At 60.4% G+C, this 17,465-nt stretch overlaps 1 protein-coding gene across 15 annotated transcripts in view; it reads right to left on the reverse strand.

Moving 5' to 3' along the window:
- Positions 1-17,465, reverse strand: part of CCDC57 (coiled-coil domain containing 57) — a 73,010-nt gene that overhangs the window by 45,577 nt on the left and 9,968 nt on the right. For 13 of the 15 annotated variants that reach the window (XR_012499703.1, XM_074344016.1, XM_074344014.1 and 10 more), the window contains 8 exons: positions 16,925-17,339; positions 15,329-15,437; positions 10,981-11,082; positions 9,525-9,682; positions 9,337-9,411; positions 7,935-8,135; positions 4,907-5,065; positions 235-397 (listed from right to left, as the gene is read on the reverse strand). Coding sequence is in view for 14 of the 15 variants with exons in the window: in XM_074344016.1 (XP_074200117.1) it covers positions 235-397; positions 4,907-5,065; positions 7,935-8,135; positions 9,337-9,411; positions 9,525-9,682; positions 10,981-11,082; positions 15,329-15,437; positions 16,925-17,339 (1,382 nt within the window). In the remaining variant the exon portion in view is untranslated. Of the gene's footprint in view, positions 1-234; positions 398-4,906; positions 5,066-7,934; positions 8,136-9,336; positions 9,412-9,524; positions 9,683-10,980; positions 11,083-11,367; positions 12,893-15,328; positions 15,438-16,924; positions 17,340-17,465 lie in introns of those variants that run through there. The other 2 variants (XM_074344027.1, XM_074344024.1) reach the window with 2 other exon arrangements.

The raw sequence follows: 17,465 nt of genomic DNA on the forward strand, positions 1-17,465 counted from the left end.
GGAGCACAGCGGGCGTTGGGGCCGCCCCTGCCCAGGGTGCCCTCCCCGCTGCCCTGGCCGGTGGCCTGTAATCTTGTTACAAATGGAGCTGCTCGGTGAGGCTGAGTGTTTTCAGAGGTAGAGGGTGACCTGGGAGGGCCCGGGCCAGCCCCTGCTCGCTGCCACGGACGCTCCCAGCCTGCCCTCCCGCGGAAGGAGGTGGGACAGGGCAGTGGGCCAGGCAGGGGCGCAGACCTGGTCTCGGGCCGCGGTCAGCGCCTGGATCAGGTCCTCGGACCTCTGGTACTGCTCCCGCTCCAGCCCCTCGCAGCGGCGCTGCCAGTCCAGCTCCAGCTGCACCTTGTCCCGCTCCAGGCTCCGCTCCCTCTCGGCTGCCAGCAACAGCTGCTGTTTGTACCTAAGGGTGGGAAGCCGCCGACCGTCAAGTGTGCCGAGGTCCCCATGTGCGTGACGGCAGGGCTGCACCCATGGGAGGAGCACCTGCGCGCAGCTCAGGTCCCGAGGGGAGCAGGGAAAACCCAGCGCCGGGAGAGGGGCTCAAGCTTGAGAAAGAGAAGGGCACCTAGCAAGGGGAGGGGAGGAGAAAGACAACGAACCCGGACAAGCAGAAAACGGCTCCGCGGGAGAAACAAGATTCTCCTGCCGGCTGGGCCGTGGGGGCCATGTGGCCAGGACGAGCGGCTGACGGTCAGCAAGGCGACAGAGACCTCGCCCCCTAGCCCTGGAATGGACCGGACTTCCGCCGACCCTGGCCATGGGCCTCGCAGGGGAGCCCGAGCCCTGGGAGAGAGGCAGCCCCGTGACCCTCCCCGCCGACCACGGAGAGCCGGGAGGGGGCGGGCACTGAGGGCAGCCGCTCCACTGGTGGCCCTCGGTCACAGGGCAACAGTCACACAGCTCTCAGGGGATTTAAAACCCGGAGGGAAAAGGGTTTAGAATCTAGTGTCCTGACCCAGTGAAATGAGACTCACACAGTGAGGCAAAAATAAAGACATTTTAAAACACAAAGGCTCAAAGCTAGACAGAGCCCTCCGGAGAGGCAGTTACCAGAGGACACGGTAGAGCAGCATGTGTCACACTGTGGGGAAGGGCCAGGTCCTGAGTTCTGAACCCAGGCCACTGAGGACCAGAGCTTCAGCCGGCCCACTCAGAGCGGAGGCTGCAGGGGCCCCAAGGGAGGGGACGCCATTCGTGGACTCCGCGCCAGTGTCCGAAACAGGGCCTCACTCCCACGAGCAGGAAGTACTTAATAGAAGCTACTCCCCCAGACAAATCACGTTGGTCACTGCTGGCTTTGCAAGGGAGAAAACCTCTGTCACAGACACACGGGCTTGTCCGGAGACCGGCCGGGCAGGTCCAGGCTCCAGGGCCCCCTCCCAGTTCTGGTCCAGGCCCTCATGTGCGGTGGGTTCACCAACCCCAAGTGCTGGCCTTGTCCACGCCGCCCAGGGTGCCCTGCGCCCTCCCCAGGCTGAGAGGGAAGGACGCAGGCCTGGGGGCCCCAATTGAGTCCAGCATTCAAAGCTGGGGCAGGAGGGGGGAGAGACCTGAGCGCAACAGAGAGTAACAGAGCAGACAAAGACCCACCGGGATCACAGGCGGCGGCCCCCCCGTGGGTGTGAGGTGAGAGAAAGCCTCTGGAGTAGCACCTGCCACCAGCCCCGCCTCCCACGGGGACATCCAGGACTCAGACGAGGACCCCGAACGGCTCCAGTTACCAGGCAGCGGGCAGGGTAGGCCTGGGGCCCCTAGAGACAGACCTCCGGGGATGAGTCCCACACGGGGGTGGGGGGCGTGCAGGCCCCAGTGCTGCGTAGCGGCCCGGCTGGGTTTAGAGCTGGGAGGATGAAACAGCTCTGGGACTTCCCGAGGCAGAGGAGGGAGTTCCCGAATCTGCTTGGGGCCCCTCTGAAACTCAGCGGACGTGTGCTGTAGGCCTGTGGGGCTGAGACAGGCTGGGCGTGCGGGTCCTGGGGGTCAGCAGGGGATGACCAGGGCGCCCGGGGGGACCCCGGGCCGACGCGGCAGCAACAGGGCTAAACTGGCCTGGTGAGGAGAAGGCCCTGGAGCCTCCCTAACAGAGACTTCACGCCTCAAAGGACGCCTCCGCTCAGCAGGTACAGCTGACCAGTTAGCCAATCGCAGCCGGGCAGCAGGTGCCTGTGAGAGGAGGAGGACCAGGTCTGGGGCCGGCGGTCACGTGTTGGACCCCCAGACGCTTGCGAGACGTGGCCTCTGGCCGCGGGGACAGACCTGGGACGGAGGGACTCTGTACAGCAGTGACTGCAGACAGACGTGCTGGGAGAGCACAGGCCGCCGCACAGGAGGAGACGGAAGCCCCGCCCACCTGGCAGAGGGGACTCGGGGAGACAGCCCAGCCGGCTGCCAGCAGCCCGGGGTGCGCGAGCCGGGGTGGGGGGCAGATGAGCACGTCCGCCCCTGCCCCAGACGCCGGGCAGCCGGCTGACCGCACACCAGCGACACAGAGAAACCCGCGGGCCTGGAGGAAGGAGGACCGCAGCACATGGGGGAACGGGAAATGCAAAAGGGAAACAGAGGGCCAGGACGCAGACCCACCTCCAGGGCTGGAGGGGAAGCAGCAGCCTGGGCGCTCCCGCCCGCGGGGCAGGCTTCAGACCGACAGGGCAGGAGAGCCTGCAAACGCAGCCGCGGAACCGTCCGGGGCTGCAGAGCTGGGCGCCCGATGGAGACCTGGGCTTGATTTTCCCTTTTAACTTTTTAATGAAGAACAACAGAAATAAATGTTGGGGAAAATACAAGGCTCTTATTCCTATTTTTAAGGTGATTTTTAATTGAAGTATTGCCGATTTGCAGTGTTACTGGTACACAGCATGGCGGTGCAGTTTTACACACACACACACACACACACACACACACACGGATTCTTCTCCCTGTTCTTCTTCATCATAGGCTATTATAAGACATTGAATGTAGTTCTGTGTGCGACACAGCAGAACCTTCTTGTTTATTTAAAAAATTTTAAAGGACAGTTGTTTGATCAAAGTGGAAATAACAGTAACCTGTGACTACAGATGCAGTTTCCACACAGGTGTGAGATGTACGGCAGCACAGGAACAGGGAGAAAGGCCAGAAGTGGTGAGGAAACAGGCAGCATGACTTAGAGCTAGGCCGTGCGCCCTGCACTCAGGGCAGTCACCAAATAAAGAGGTTTATAGAAGACAACGGCGGGAAGAAGATGGACTCCTAAAAATACTCAGCTGATTTTTTAAAAGGCAGAAAAAGCAAGACACAAAAACTTTGAGGAAAATAGCAAACAAACAGCACACTGGACATTTAAACCCAGACGTAGCAGGAACAGCGTCAGACTATCTCAACGCTCCAGTGAACAGGCAGCAACGTCACAGGAGCTCACAAAGCAAGGCCCCCAGAGCAAGTGCAGGCAGGGAAAGGGGGAAACTCACCACGCAGCCCTGGCGAGCGCACAGGAGACCAGGACCCCAAGGAACGAGGCGTGGTCCCACGCGTGGGGTGCTGCTGCTCACAATGAGCAGTCATTCAACAGGAGGCTACAGAGACCCTTAATGCAGAAGTGCTTTTTAAAAGACCTCCCGACATGTAAAGTCACATCCATTAGAACTGAAAGCCACAAACAGCCTCCAGAGGTGCAGACTTCAGCCTCCCAAGTAGCAGGCAGATGAGCCCATGGGAGGACACGGGTGGCGAGAACACACCAGCCCGGCCCCGTGCCATCTCCAGCCCTGGAACTGACAGGAGCGCATCCTTCAGGTCCTCCTCAGTCACTGAGACAGGACACATGCCAAAGCTACACAGAGCGTGTTCGCTGTCACAACAGAATCAGACCAGGCAGGAACAGAGTGGCATCTGGGCATCTCAAAACAATGGGAAGTTAAGCACCACGTGTCTAAGTCCACAGACCAGAGAAGTCGCAGGGAAATTAGGAAACATTTTTAACTGAGTAATATCAACATTTGTGGGATGTGGCTAAGCAGTGCTTGAAAGGAAATACCTGTATTTCTCAGAAAAGAGGAATGGTCCAGAATTAATCATCTGAGATTCCAGCATTAGAAGCTGCCGAAACGACATCAGATCAGCACCAAAGGAAACAGACGAAAGACAACACCAAGCGTGAGAGCAGGTGGCAGTGAAACTGAAGGCAGAGAAGCAACCGGGAAAAATCAGAGGAACCAAATACTGGCTCTTCGGAAAGATGTGTAAAACTGGCAGGTCTCTAGTTAGACTGACGGAGAAAAAAAGAACACACAAATCACCAACATCAAGAGGGAGAGAGGACACTGCTACAGACGCACACACCGGAGAGAGAGAACAAAGAAATACCATAAGCGATTTTATGCCAAGAAAGTCAACAGTCAGGTAAAATGGACAAACTCATCGAAAGACACAAATTACCAAAGGTGACAGGGAAAAAAAAAGGAACACAGAAAACCTGACACAAATATTCAAGTAAACATCGAAAGAAGCCAGACACGAGAGCGTGTCGAGCGCCGGGCCCCAGGCGGGCCGAAGCCCAGATCAGGAGGCCCCAGCGACAGGGCAGGCTGGCGGGGGCGCGAGGGGCTTCGGCGCCGCAAGGGTTCTGCGCCCTGACGGCGCCGCGGTTAGACTGCCGACTGGCGCGCCCGTTTGTCAACATTCATCAAGTGCACAGTGTCAGCGAGGACGCTGGCTGTACTTCGGTGATCCTCAAGGAAGACAGCAGAGTATTCTCTTCACTCAAGTGTTCGTTCCAACGGGCAGGAAAAGACACTGAGGCGTCAACAATCAGACGAAAGGCCTCAGGGGTGATTCCTGACCCGGACTGAATGGCACACTGGCTCTCACGGCCGCGGTGCAGACGGAGGACCCTGCTCCAGGGGAGAGGCCTCCCGCCCCCACCGCCTGATACCTTCCGATGTCCTGCTGGCATCTGGCCACCTGTGCCTTCAGCTTCATCTCCTCTTCCCGGAGCGACTGGACCTGAAGGTCTTTGGAGGTCATCTCCTCGGACAGCTGAGCGATCTGGGCGTCCCAGCCGGATCTGAGAGCTGCTGCATCTTCCCGAAGTCTAGGCAAAGAAGGGGCGCCCCGTGAACGTGGCTGTGGCTCTCCCCCACTCCCTCCTCCACAACACACGTGTGCGCAGCGCAGCCAGTGTCGCTGCCACGCTCGAGTCCCCGCCTCGGGGCAGAGGCTTCCTGCTCAGACTAGGAAATCCCCTAAGAAGAAACACCCACCCGCCCACCGCACTGGCCCGGGCGCCCGCCGCCGCGGCACGCTGAGCCTGTGCTGGGCCCGCACCAGGCGCGCGGGGAAGGGCGGGCCGCGCCTCTCGGAGCCTCCAGTCCTGAGGCAGCGCCTCCTGACTCACCCCGACACCCCCGCCACGCCGGGCACAGCGCTGCCGTACAGAGACGTTCAACACACATTTTCAAATTGAGTAGTAAGACGAGGTTCTGCAGGAACCCTTATACTCCCTGGGAGAGTCACCAAAAACTGGGTAAACCTCTCAAAAAGAAAAACTCTAGAGGAGACCCTAAAGGTGCTGACTCGAGTAGCCACGATGCCAACCACACAAAGCTCGTGGGGCTCACTGTGTCTGCACCCGGGCCATCTCCCTCCTCAGCCGCACTCGGCGTGCCACAGGGTGGACGCTGTGCTCAGGTGTCAGCCACTCCAGAGCCATGTCCCACGGGCAGGCCACAGAGTGCCGCACGGGGGTGACTGGGCCACGGGAAGGCAAAGGACCACCAGCCGACAGAGCCCAGCGCAGCTGCCAGAGCCTCTGAGAACTCACCCACACGCGGGCAGGGACGGGCAGGCGACAGCAGGGAGCGAGCGGTCCACCGCGGGGGAGACGCCCTCAGGCACCCCAGCTGCAGCAGCCTCCAGGGCGAGGCCGGAGCCCCGGCTGAGATGCCCTCGGCAAAGGCCAGCCTGCACTGAGCTGCGGCTTCAAAACTTAGCGCCAAGAAATGCAAAATATCCCAATCCTCATTCCTTTATACAAGTTCAGTTACCCTTTTTCCTCAATCGTTTCACATTGATGACTTAACGTGACATTCTGGACATACTGGGTTAAATAAAGTGTCACTGAAGTTAATTTCCCCTGTTTCTTTCTCTGTCTCAGCTGTGCGTCCCAGGAAGTCACAGTGCCGTGTGGCCCCACCACAGTCCGTGTGACAGGTGACCTGGCTGCCACAGTGCTGTCTCGGGTCATGCTTCTCTCTTCACCACTCAGGAATGAACGCCCAGGGAAACCATCACAAACGGGCCCAAAGAGACAGCTGGCTCACAGCACGGGCTGCTCCGATGCTGCCTGCTGACGACGACGTCCCCGTGGGGTACAGACCCCGACGCTCCCTCCCAGGGCCCCAGCGCCCTGGCCTGACTGGCCCCGATGCTGCACTTCACAGCCCCTTGACCGGGCGCGTGGAGGGGCAGGAAGGAACCCAAGGATGGACACACCACGAGGCGAGGGCAGAGGGATGGAGGCCTCCACATGAGGACGGTCTGTGCACCCCGACGCTGGCCTCTGAGCCGCTGCTCAGGAGCGGGGCCCAGAGACAGAGCCTTCCCAGCAGGAGGAAGGGCTGGGAGACACGCCCATCAGGCTTCGGTCGCCTCTGCTCCTCCAGCGCTGCTGCCTGCGTTTCACAGGTCGAACAACAGACAGGCCGTCTGGCGAAGCCACCCCTGGTAAGCCTGAATCTCCTGGTGTTTCACAGTTGTAAGAGCTATTTCCCCTTAACGAGAAATACAACTTGGCAGAGAATTCTCTGCAAAGAAGAGACAGAAATATTTCCCGAACAAAAGGGAAAAGCCAGCTGCTAAACACAGTAGACTCTACAAATGACTTAACTATCCTAATTGTCTTCAGCGAACCAGCTTCTCTAAGGATCACATCCCTAATGGCAGCCAAGATATGGGCTTCAACTAGAGCTTCAGCCACAGCGGCCCCGCATGTCGACCCCTCCCCCCCGACACAAGGTCCCGCGTGTTGCTCCCCCCCAGACACGAGGCCCCTGGGTGTCTGCCCCTCCCCCCAGACACGAGGTCGCGTGTGTCGCTCCCCCCACCCCGACACAAGGCCCCCGCGTGTCGGCCCCTCCCCCCGGACACCAGGCAGCGGGACAGGGCTGCTTACACATCGTGGCCTGACTTAGATGCCTAAAGAAAACTGGGTTTAAAAAGAAACTAGTTTATGGAGAAACTGGAACCCTTCTGAAAAAAGGCAAAATGGTACATCCACTGTGGAAAACAGTCCGGCAGCTCCTGAGAAAGTCAAGCACAGGATCACCACGTGATCCAGCAGCTCCACGTCTGGGTGTACGTCCAAAAGAACCAGAGAGAGGCCTAAACAGATATCTCACACCCACATGCACAGCAGCACTGTGCACGGCAGCCAAAGGTGGAAACAACCCAAATCCACCAACAGATGAGCCACTGAGACACAATGTAGTTACATACAAACAATGGAATATTATCGAGCCTTAAAAACTGGCTACAGCAGGGCTGAACCTTGAAGACGCCACCCCAAGTGGAACAAGCCAGTCGCAGAAGGACAGAGTGTAGGACTCCACTTGCACGAGGCCCTTACAGGAGTCAAACTCAGAGACAGAAAGGAGGGTGCCGGGTGCCAGGGGCCAGGGGAGGGGACGGGAAGTTACTGTTTAGTGGGCACAGTTTTAGTTTTACAAAGAAAAGAGTTCTGGGGTGAATGGGGTGACGGTTGCTCACCAGTGTGAATGTACTTAATGTCACTGAACCTGACAAGGGTTAAGATGGCCACTTTTACACTCCGTGTATTTTACCACAAATAAACACGTCCACACATACCAGCTACGCAGTTTCAGAAAAAGAAAAGAAAACAGGAATGGTTAAGGAAAGCAGATGCCCAGGGGCCACTTCCCTGTGGCGGAAACACCAGGGCTCACTTGTCAATGGCGGCGTCCTTCTCCTTGGCGACGTCTTCCTGCCTCCACTCAGCCCTGCGGAGCTGCACCTCCAGGTTGTCGCTGTGAGACTGCAGCTCCAGGACCTTGGCCTCCAGCGCCTGCAGCTGCTCCACGTGGGCACCCTTGGCCGCCGCCAGCACCGTGTCCTTCTCCCTTGCCAGACGGTCCAGCTCCTCGTGCCTGAAACACACGTGGTCCCGGGGCAGCAAGCAGGCCCGGCTAGGGACCCCCGACCACCAGGCCCCTGCAGGGGCGCACCCTCCACCGGTCGCACTCTGCGGGCCCGTTCTCTCCACAGACACCGCGCAGTCGCAAACACCAGGCCCTGCCCGCCCCCGGAGCACATCCCACGGTAGACGGACCCCCCAACAGGTGCTCTGCTGGAATGCCACCAGCAGCCTCCCCAACAGCAGGGGCAAAACACAGGGTAGATGGCCCTTCCTCTCAGCCGCTCCCCCCAGCCTCCGAGCGTCCCACCACGCAGGCCGCTGGGTGCATGTCTGTCTTGCTGGAGCTGCCAAACCCATTGGAACTCTGTCACCAGAGCCGACGGTCACCTGGATGACACACCAAGCTGCTAGGTGTTGCTGGCAACTGACTGACAACGCTCGTGGCTTTCTATGCTTTTACTCTGTTTGGTTTACTAAGAAGCAAAAAGCCATGAAGAAGACACTCCTACGTGACTTCTCTCCAGTCCCAGCAGCGTTGCTCAACCAGCCACGCCACGTACCCTACATCCCAGTTACAACCAGTCCTCGTCTTGTTCAGTATTTTCCACCGTCTGTTAGCAAAAAAGGACACACACGCCAGGTGCTGTACCCGCTAGTTTCCGGCAGGATATACTTTTTTCACCAAATCTCAAGAAAGGTTGGGTCATGAAGGCGAGGGCGGTAAGGGAGTCATTTCTGAACCAGGCGGGTCCTGACTGCCGGCTGGTTGTTTTCAGCAGGCAAACCGCCAGACCACAGGGCGGAAGCGCCCTCCTCGTGCCAAGGGGCGCAGGCCCCTGGCCGCCGTGGCTCCGTGAACAATGCTGCACGGGCTGCAAGCGGCTGTGCTGACCACACCGTGCACGGGGGACAGGCGCCTGTGTGCACCCCTGCCCTAGAGGCCCTGCTGCAACACAGGAGAACATTGGCACTGAACGCTCTTAGCCCAGGGGGCTTCCCTGATTCACTCACAAGGCATCTTCTGTGACCCTCAGGGAGGTGGCGTCCCCCTCTACACACACACAAGCAGGCTCATCTGAGCTGGAAGGTGGAGGCACACTCCCAGGGAGCAGGCCTGATCCAGCAGTGGCTCCGCAGAAAGGCTGGGCCCTGCCGCCGAGGCGAACCGGGGGTGTTTTCCCCAGGCCGAAGCGGGCGCCACAGAGACTCACTTCCTCCTCAGCGCCTCCTCTTCTCTTCTCCTGGTAAGCTGCACAGAGTGAAGTTCACCCTCCAGCTCTTTTATCCTGAAAAGAGTCCAGCGTTAGGGGAAAGCCGAGAGCGGCTAAGCCGGCCTGGAGCAAAGCGGGCCAGCGTCCAGACCACACCACACGGCCCCCAGCCCGGGCGGGCTGCGCACCGGGCGTCCTTCACAGCGGCCAGGTCCCTGAGCGCCCAGTCTCTGCGCCGCAGCTGCTCCTCCAGCCCCGAGTTGGCCGCCTCAGCTCCCAGCAGGGACTCCGCGGCCTTCGCGCCGGCCTCTCTCAGGGCCGCGAGCTCTTTGTTCAACAGTTTAACCTTTGAGAGGGAAAGAGTTCAGCCAGACGTAAGTGGTCCAAGCGGAGCCGTCAGAAGTAAGCTTTACCGTCTCACCAGGACTGAGAGAATAAGAGCTGAGATTCAAGGAGCAGTAAGACCTGAAGACGAAGGTATGTCTGTATGTGCACGACTGGGACACTGCGCTGCACACCAGAAACCGACACGTTGTAAGCGACTGTGCTCCAGTTAAAAAAAACAAGCAGCAATAAAGCAGTGAGACCGGACTCGGACTCCCGTGGCCGCGCAGAATAACAGGGCGTGCAAGCCCCTGGGCGTCCAAGGTTCACGCAAACACCAGCCCACACCTACAGGTGAGGCTGGAAGAACGCAGCTCACACCCCAGCCGCTGCTCTGGGCCTCTGTCGCCCGGGAACACAGGCCGCAGCGCCAAGTCAGCCCTCCTGGGTCGGCAGTGATGCCCTCGAGGGGCAGTGCTCAGGGCACCGAAGCCGACCCAGAGCGGATGGGGGGCCCGGCCACTCCTCCCTCCTCTGAAAGGGCGCCCTAGGCTGTGGTGGTCAGTAGTCCCCGAAGTGGCCTCAAGGGGGCACTGTGGGGCAGCCCCAGCCTCAAGGTCCTGCTGGCCCTGGGGTCGGGGTTGGGGGAGCAGCCCCCCTAGGGGGGATTCAGGTGGCCTGGCGGAGGGGCCCTTGCTGACCACTAGGGCTGAGTGTCTAGCTTGCAAACATCTGGCTGGATGCTGCCAGGTGTAACCAGCTGGGGCCAGCAGGGCCCAGCAAGTGTCACCGCCACTCCCCATCCTTCTGCACAGGTCCCCCTTCCCCTTGAGGCCGGGCCCTGTCTCAGGGCCAAAGGTCAGGCCTACATGTTCCTCACGGGAGCCCAGGCAGGGCTCTAGAGCCGTGTTCAAGGAGAGGCAGCTGGCACCACAGCCCGAGCACCAACTGAGAAACCAGGAGGCCCTCCCATGTCACTCCTCCAGGACCAGTGGCACCTCCTCACAGGCCCATTAGGGGCGTCACGGGAGGACACAGGCTACGGACAGGCTTTGCAGGGTCCCAGGCATCAGCTGGGATCAGAGGGGCGGTTTTTCCCGGGGAGGCACCCTCCCAAGGTTGGGCTAACTGGCTGCAGACGGGTGGCACCAGTGCCCTCCTGGCGGGCAGAGTGGCAAGTGTGTCCCCCACACGTCACCCCGGCTCCACATGCAAAGACCCCGGCCCACGCAGGAAGGAGCAGGCCTTCGCGTGAACCCTAACTCGCAGGCCGCCTCCCCGCAGACGCAGACGCCACCACGGCCCGAGGGCGCCCGCTACCTTGAGCTCCTGCGCCAGCACCGCGCTGCTCATGCTGTCGGCCTGCAGGCGGAACTCGTGCTCCCGCTTCCGCATTTCTGACGCAAACTCCTGCAGCAGCTCCTGGAACCAAGACGGCCGGTGGAGAAAGGGGCACGTGGTTTACAGCCAGAAACCCCGCCCCTGGTCGCAACCCAGAGGGAGGTCCCAAACTGGAAGCAACCCGCGAGTCTGGGATGTGCACCGGGGAACGGCAGCACTGGCGGGAAGGAACCAGCTCCGGACCACACGACACGAATAGCCTCGGGGAAGAGCCTCGGGGATGTGAGGAGTGCAGCCGGACCAGAAAGAGCACTGCCGTGAGGCTCACCACACACACACACACACACGCGGCTCAGAGAGACCCACCTCCCCGCAGGCAGCAGAGAGCAGATGGCCGGTGGCCGGGCTGGGGGGTGCTCCCTGCCTGCGAAGAGGCACGGGGGACCCTGGGCAACAGGGAAGTCCTGTCCTGGTTGTCACACGGCGAGCACTTGTCGAACGGACACTTACAACGGGTGTGCAGACTGCAGGTAAATCACAGCTCAGCAAGGCTGGCTCTTCAGAGCTGCCCGAGGGCGCTGACCCTCTAATGTCAGATCTGCGCTGCAGACACCAGGGCCCACATGGCGGCCTTCCTTTGCCCTGGGAAGGTAATTCCATTTCTTGAAGGAAAACTGCCAAGCTCCTGTCTGAGGAAGGGGCTCCCGGCTTCTGAGTCCTTCATCCGCACATGGGGCGGGGTGGGGTGGGGGTCACTGCCCCAAACACAGACTGCCACCTCACGTCCTGCACGTGGGAGCCCCTGGCGCCCTGAGTCCTAAGCTCTCGGGGTCTGCAGGCCCACAGCCCCCGCCCACTTCCGGGGGAGGCAGAAGCTCAGGCATCCACAGGCCGAGGCCTTTCTCTCGCTCCCATCACTGCTGTGGGTTCTCCCAGTTCCTGTTCCCAGTGGTGCCGGAGCAGGAGTCGTGTGTGGTTGACGCGGCCCTGGGACTGGAGGTCTGGGTAGGCTTGTTCCTCAGCCAGGTCCACACATGAAGGATGGAGACGCAGGACTCACGGTGAAAGACAGAGTCTCAATGAAACAGCGACTTGACCTGGCACTTGTGGCTGCAGCAGGGCACAGGTGACAGCCACACCTGCCTGCGAGGCAGTGGCCAGTGCGGGAAGCCATCCACAGAGGGGCTGGTGGGGACAGGCTCAGAGACAACCCAGGGCCCCGCCCAGCGCGCGGAAAGCACAGCACATCAGCAGGATTCGAGATTTCTGCCCAAGTACTGGGGCCCCTGCTTCAAAGGGGACTGGACAGACTCAGTCACCAGAAGGCGGGGTCTGGGGGAGGCGAGGCCCAGCGGAGCGCGCCCGCCTCCTCCTGGGACACACGCGGCGGGCTCTCTCCCCGTCTCCAAGGGTCGAAGGGGCTGCAGAGATTCTGTGCTCAAGGACAACTGAACACATACATTGCACATTCCTTATCCTCCGAGAAGCAGGGTGAAGTGTGAGGGGCCATACGAGTAACCCTTACGGGGGTCAGACAGTGAAAATCGTGGAGATTCACTCCCCCCACACTTTACAAAACAAGCAAGCGTTTGGTTTCCGCTCCAGGGTCTATAGGTGGTGGCCGCCAGGGGGCAGGGAGCCCTCGGCAACGAAAGCCCGACCGCGCTTCGCCCTGCGGCGTCCAGGCCCACTCCGCCCCTCCCTACCTGGGGACACGCAGCTCCGGTCTCCCCTCCCCCCAGCAACCCCCGCCCTGTGCAACGCCCCTAAACCTTCCTGTCCTCGCGTGCGGGGCTCAGCTCGATAGCCCCTGTCTCCACTCACCCTGTGGGGACGCACCCTGTGACCCGATCTCCCAACACACCCGCGGGAGCCCAGGAGCCACCTCCCCAGCAGCTCCCCAGGCGTCCCCCCACCCTCCCCCCATGGCCCAGCTCCACACATGGCAAGCTGGCCCCCCGGGGTGTCCTCGAGCCCGCCGCTCACACCGCCTGAGAGACCAGTGTGTCCGCTGGCCTGGCCAGGCCAGTGGTCAAGCCCCTGCCTCCCACTGGGGCTGCAGCAGCCCCCTCGCCGTCCCCTGCTTCCCTGGCTGCATGGTCTGTCCCCAGTCCAACAGCAGGTGACCTTTCAAAACCTCATGAGCCTCCAAGGCATCCTCACCTCACTTGGAGCAAAGGCCATCCTCCCAAGGGCTGGGAGGCCTACACCACCCCACGTCAGCCCCTTGAACCGGAGCCCTGGCCCAGAGACACCCTGGATGCGCGGGCACCTGCCGCCCTCTGCACACCCTCGCCACCCGCAGACTCGGGCTCACAAGGCCTCTCCACAGGGCGCCCCTCCTCACGGTTACGCAGGGGAGGTGAGCTCCAGCCAGACTGTGGTTCAGGCGTCCATGCAGTCCCAAAGGCCAGTGCGCTCCCAGGGCAGCCCTAATGCCACGGCCCAGGAGGGCGCCTGACAGAAACTGCTTGTCAAATGAGTGAGTGAGTCAGTGAACCATTCTGCTTCTCCTCCAGTGGCTTCTGGTCCTGTGACTGCTGACCGACAGTGAAGACCCTTCCTCAAGTCCACCGTCCACAACCAGCAGACACCATCAACACCACACAGACTAACTCAGTTCCTGTTGTCTTGTGTTTCTTTTTTGAAGGCGTGAGGGCTGCCGCGGAGCGGACGGCGCGCGGCACCCCGAGCCCGGCAAGGCCCGGCTGTCCCGGAACCGCACTAGACAAGCTGCACGGCCCTGCACAGAGCCCACGGCCGGAGGGACGGACGTCCAGGCTCCTTCCTTCCAGGCGCACGGCTGGTAAACGCCCACGCCTGCGGGGCCCTCATGGGTGGACAGGCTGGGGAGACACCCTGAGACCCAGCCCGGCGACCCTCCCCCCCACTGCCCCAGGGGCCCGGTGCCTCCAAGGGCCCTGCCCGCCCTGCCGCCTGGGACGGACCCCACTGCCCACAGCCTTCCTGACACCCCTTCTTTGGAAGGGGCTCTAGCGTCACCTGAGGAAGCCTCCTCATGCCTCGGACGGTCCCAGCTGCTCTTTCTTGGTTGCCCAGCTCAGGCCCCAGTGACCTCCAGCTGTTTCCAAGTTAGCCCCTAACACACAAAGTTCTTTGGTCCCTGAGAACTCCAAGAGAAAGTCCCCTGCAGGGAATTTCAAGAGCACAGAAGGACGCTCTGAGCAACAGAGGTGGCTCGGGCAGCGGACTGGAGCTTCCAGAGGGGCCGGAAGGCCAGGGCCGTGGCTGGCAGGTATCAGCATGCGTGAGCGCGGCTGGAGGGACCTGGGGGCCCTCAGGTGCCTTTCCGCCCCCACTGGAGCCGACCCTCTTGGGATGCTGCCCTGTCCTGGCCACCGAAACCACTGGCACAGGTCTGTCCTCGAGAACTGCCGACCCTGGGGCCTGGAGCAACGCCAGCACAGGCAGGTCCCCACGGGGAGATGGGGGCAAGCTCCGAGTTCGGCGGCCAACCCAGCATCGCTCCAGGAAGAAGTGGGGGCCAGCCCCAGACCAGCTCCCTCTCCAGCATCACAGACACAAGTCTAAAAATAAGACGTGAGCGGTTGCCCTGGGGCCCGAGAGTTCACCCGCCAGAGATGTCTTGGAGTCAAGTTACGGTTCTGCGGCTTCTCCCGGGGCACCTTGGGCAGGTCACTTAACATCCCTGGACCTCAGCCCCGCCTGTCAGACGTGGATCCAACCTGAGTGTGTCGTGCTGAGCAGATACACTCACACGTGCCCGAGGAGCTCCGTGCAGGCAGAGTCCACGCGCACCGGCCCCTGCTGTGGCGAGCGCTCGGGCAGCCCTGCAGGAGGGGGGGCCAGGGGCCCATCCCCTGCAAACACACAGCTCTGCCAGACGTGGACGTCAGCCGTGATGTGAGGGACGCCCTTCACCAAAGCCAGCATGGCGCAGTCCCTTGGAGGCGCAGGCTGAGTTTCAATGGCACCAAGGAGAAATTCTGGTGACAGGTTTAAGTGTCACCATCAGTTGACAGATCTATATTTAAACTTATGATTATTTATTATTTTGTTGAAAGAAATAGAGTGATTGCAATTTGAGTTCCCAGCTCTTTGCTACAGTAAATAACTGTAGCTTCATAATACTTCTTTCTAAAACAAGTAAGGGAGGAAAGGAACCCTGGAGGGGGTCACCACTGAGGAAGATTCCGACACCCCATCGCATTTCCCTACAGGTCAGCACCAAGCGGAAATCTGCTGTGATCCCAGGACACCACAGGTGCCCACCTTCACCTGGCACAACTCTGGTTTCAGGGCCAGCGGGCGGGCACCTGAGAAGGGACAAGGCCCCGCACCCTACCTGCCGCTGCAGAGCAAGTTCGCCGTCGAGCTCCTGGAGCTTCCGCTCCAGCTTCCACTTGAGGTTTTCGTACAGCTCCCGCTGCTGGTCCATCTCACCATTCTTGTCACTACGTGGAAAACGCAGCATTAAGAAGAGTCACACTCAACATTCTCCAGACTACACAGTTGCCAGGCCATCGCTGCAGACATGAGGTGACGGGTGACTCCTGCAAACGAGAACATGACACAGGATCCGGAGTCTCACAACAGGATTCCCAAAGTGCCTAGGATACAATCAAAGTCACCGGGCGGACAAGGACCAGGAAAGTCTCCACGTGAATGAGAACAGACCATCAGCCGCTGCCAGTGACGATGACACAGATGCTGGGATCCTCACAGGGCTTGAGGGCAGCCACCAGAGAAGCGCTTCAGCAAGCAATTTCACACACATGAGACACATGGGAAACAGGACTCTGAGCCAAGAGAAAATATAACAAAGAATCAAATGGAAATGTGAGAGCTGAGAAGTACAAAACCAAAACAGAGCACACGCTGGGCGGGCTCAGCGGCAGAGGAAACAGCGGAGGGGAGAGTCATGGAGCCTGAAGACAGGGCAGCAGAAGTCACCCGACTTGAACCACAGGAAGACACAGGCTGAGAAAAAATGAACAGCGCCTCAGGGATCTGAGGGGCAACAAAAGAGCAAGCATTCACATCGCCGTCACTGGGACCCCGAAACAGCACAAAACAGAGCCTGGAGATAGAAACTCATGTGAAGAAATAATGCTTGAAAATGCCCCAAATTTGCTGGAATAGAATGAGTAAAATACTCCAGGAGGCACTTCTCGGAATAATGTAAAGCACCTGAAGAACACTGAAACCGCTCCAACGGCCAAGAGGGAGAAAGCAGTCCCCATGGATGGCGACGCGGCTGTACAGGTCACAGCATCAACCACACCTGCCTCTGATCCTCCCCATGCGCCCCACGTGCCTGGACAATGTGGGCGGGATGGCCCGGACCCCAGCAGCTGGGAACCGGCCCTGCTCCACTCAGGACCGGCTGACCTGGGTTGGACTCGAGCGCTTTCCTGGAGCCTGGTGGAGGGCCAAGCCACACCACTTAGATAAATGACACTTCCCACAGGGACCAGGAGCCTGCAGGGGAGCCAGGAGCATCTCGAGCCTCCCTGAGGACCATGGCTCCTGGGACAGGAGTGTCCACTGCAGGGACCCTGCGTTGTTACAGGTCAGGGGCTTGCAGCAAAGGTGGCCCCACTCGGGAACATGGTACCAGGAACACGCGTCCTGAAGTCAGGGGAAGGCAGCAGCAGATCCCGTAGGTGAGGCCTGTCTTCTTTCTTACCCTGAGCAGAGCCTCAAGTCAGCTCACTCACTTTCAAATTTAATACATATTCACATCATTAAAGTAATAAACTCATACATGTTTTGTGAAAATGATATAGATCTGAAATTTATGGGAAAATACAAATACTTAAATCCATCTCCACGAACTTCAGTTGCACCAGGACCCAGAGAGACACCCAGGTGTGGGCTCGCCGGCCTTCGGGCCACAAGCTGGGGCGGTGCGCAGGCCGGGGAGCGGCGCCCGACTCACCTGTGGGTCCGCTCCAGCTCCAGGTGGTGCTCCTGCAGCTTCCGCTGGTACTGCTGCTGCAGGTCCCTGAGCCGCTGGGCCTCGCTGGCGAGTGCCCGTCTCAGCTTGGCTACCTCGATCTTGAGCTGGCTCGCCTCAGCCTGCCTGGCCTCCTCCAGCCCGCGGGCCTGGGCGAAGGCAGCATCGTAGCGCTCCAGCTCCCGGTCCCGCTCGTCCAGCACCTGCAGGTTGTAGACAAAGTCCTCCTGCAGGCGCTGCAGCCTCCCCTGCGCCTCCTCCAGCCGGCTCTGCGCGTCCTGCAGGGCCGCCTCCTGCATCTGGGAGCGGTGGGCCTGCAGCGCCCTCCACTCCTCCTCCTTGTGAGCCAGTAGGGCGTCCAGGGCCTGTTCCGAGGGCGGGGGTCGCATTTCGGCAGCTACAGCAAAGAGAAGACAGGCATCAGGTTCACCGGGAGGGAGGCTATCTTCCCACGATGCCCACTACAGGTCCCCATCTAGGTGACCACTGTCACGGAAGCAGGAGGGTGCTCTGGGCGGGGTAC

Source organism: Camelus bactrianus, chromosome 16 (assembly GCF_048773025.1).
Source record: "Camelus bactrianus isolate YW-2024 breed Bactrian camel chromosome 16, ASM4877302v1, whole genome shotgun sequence".
NCBI lineage: Eukaryota > Metazoa > Chordata > Mammalia > Artiodactyla > Camelidae > Camelus > Camelus bactrianus.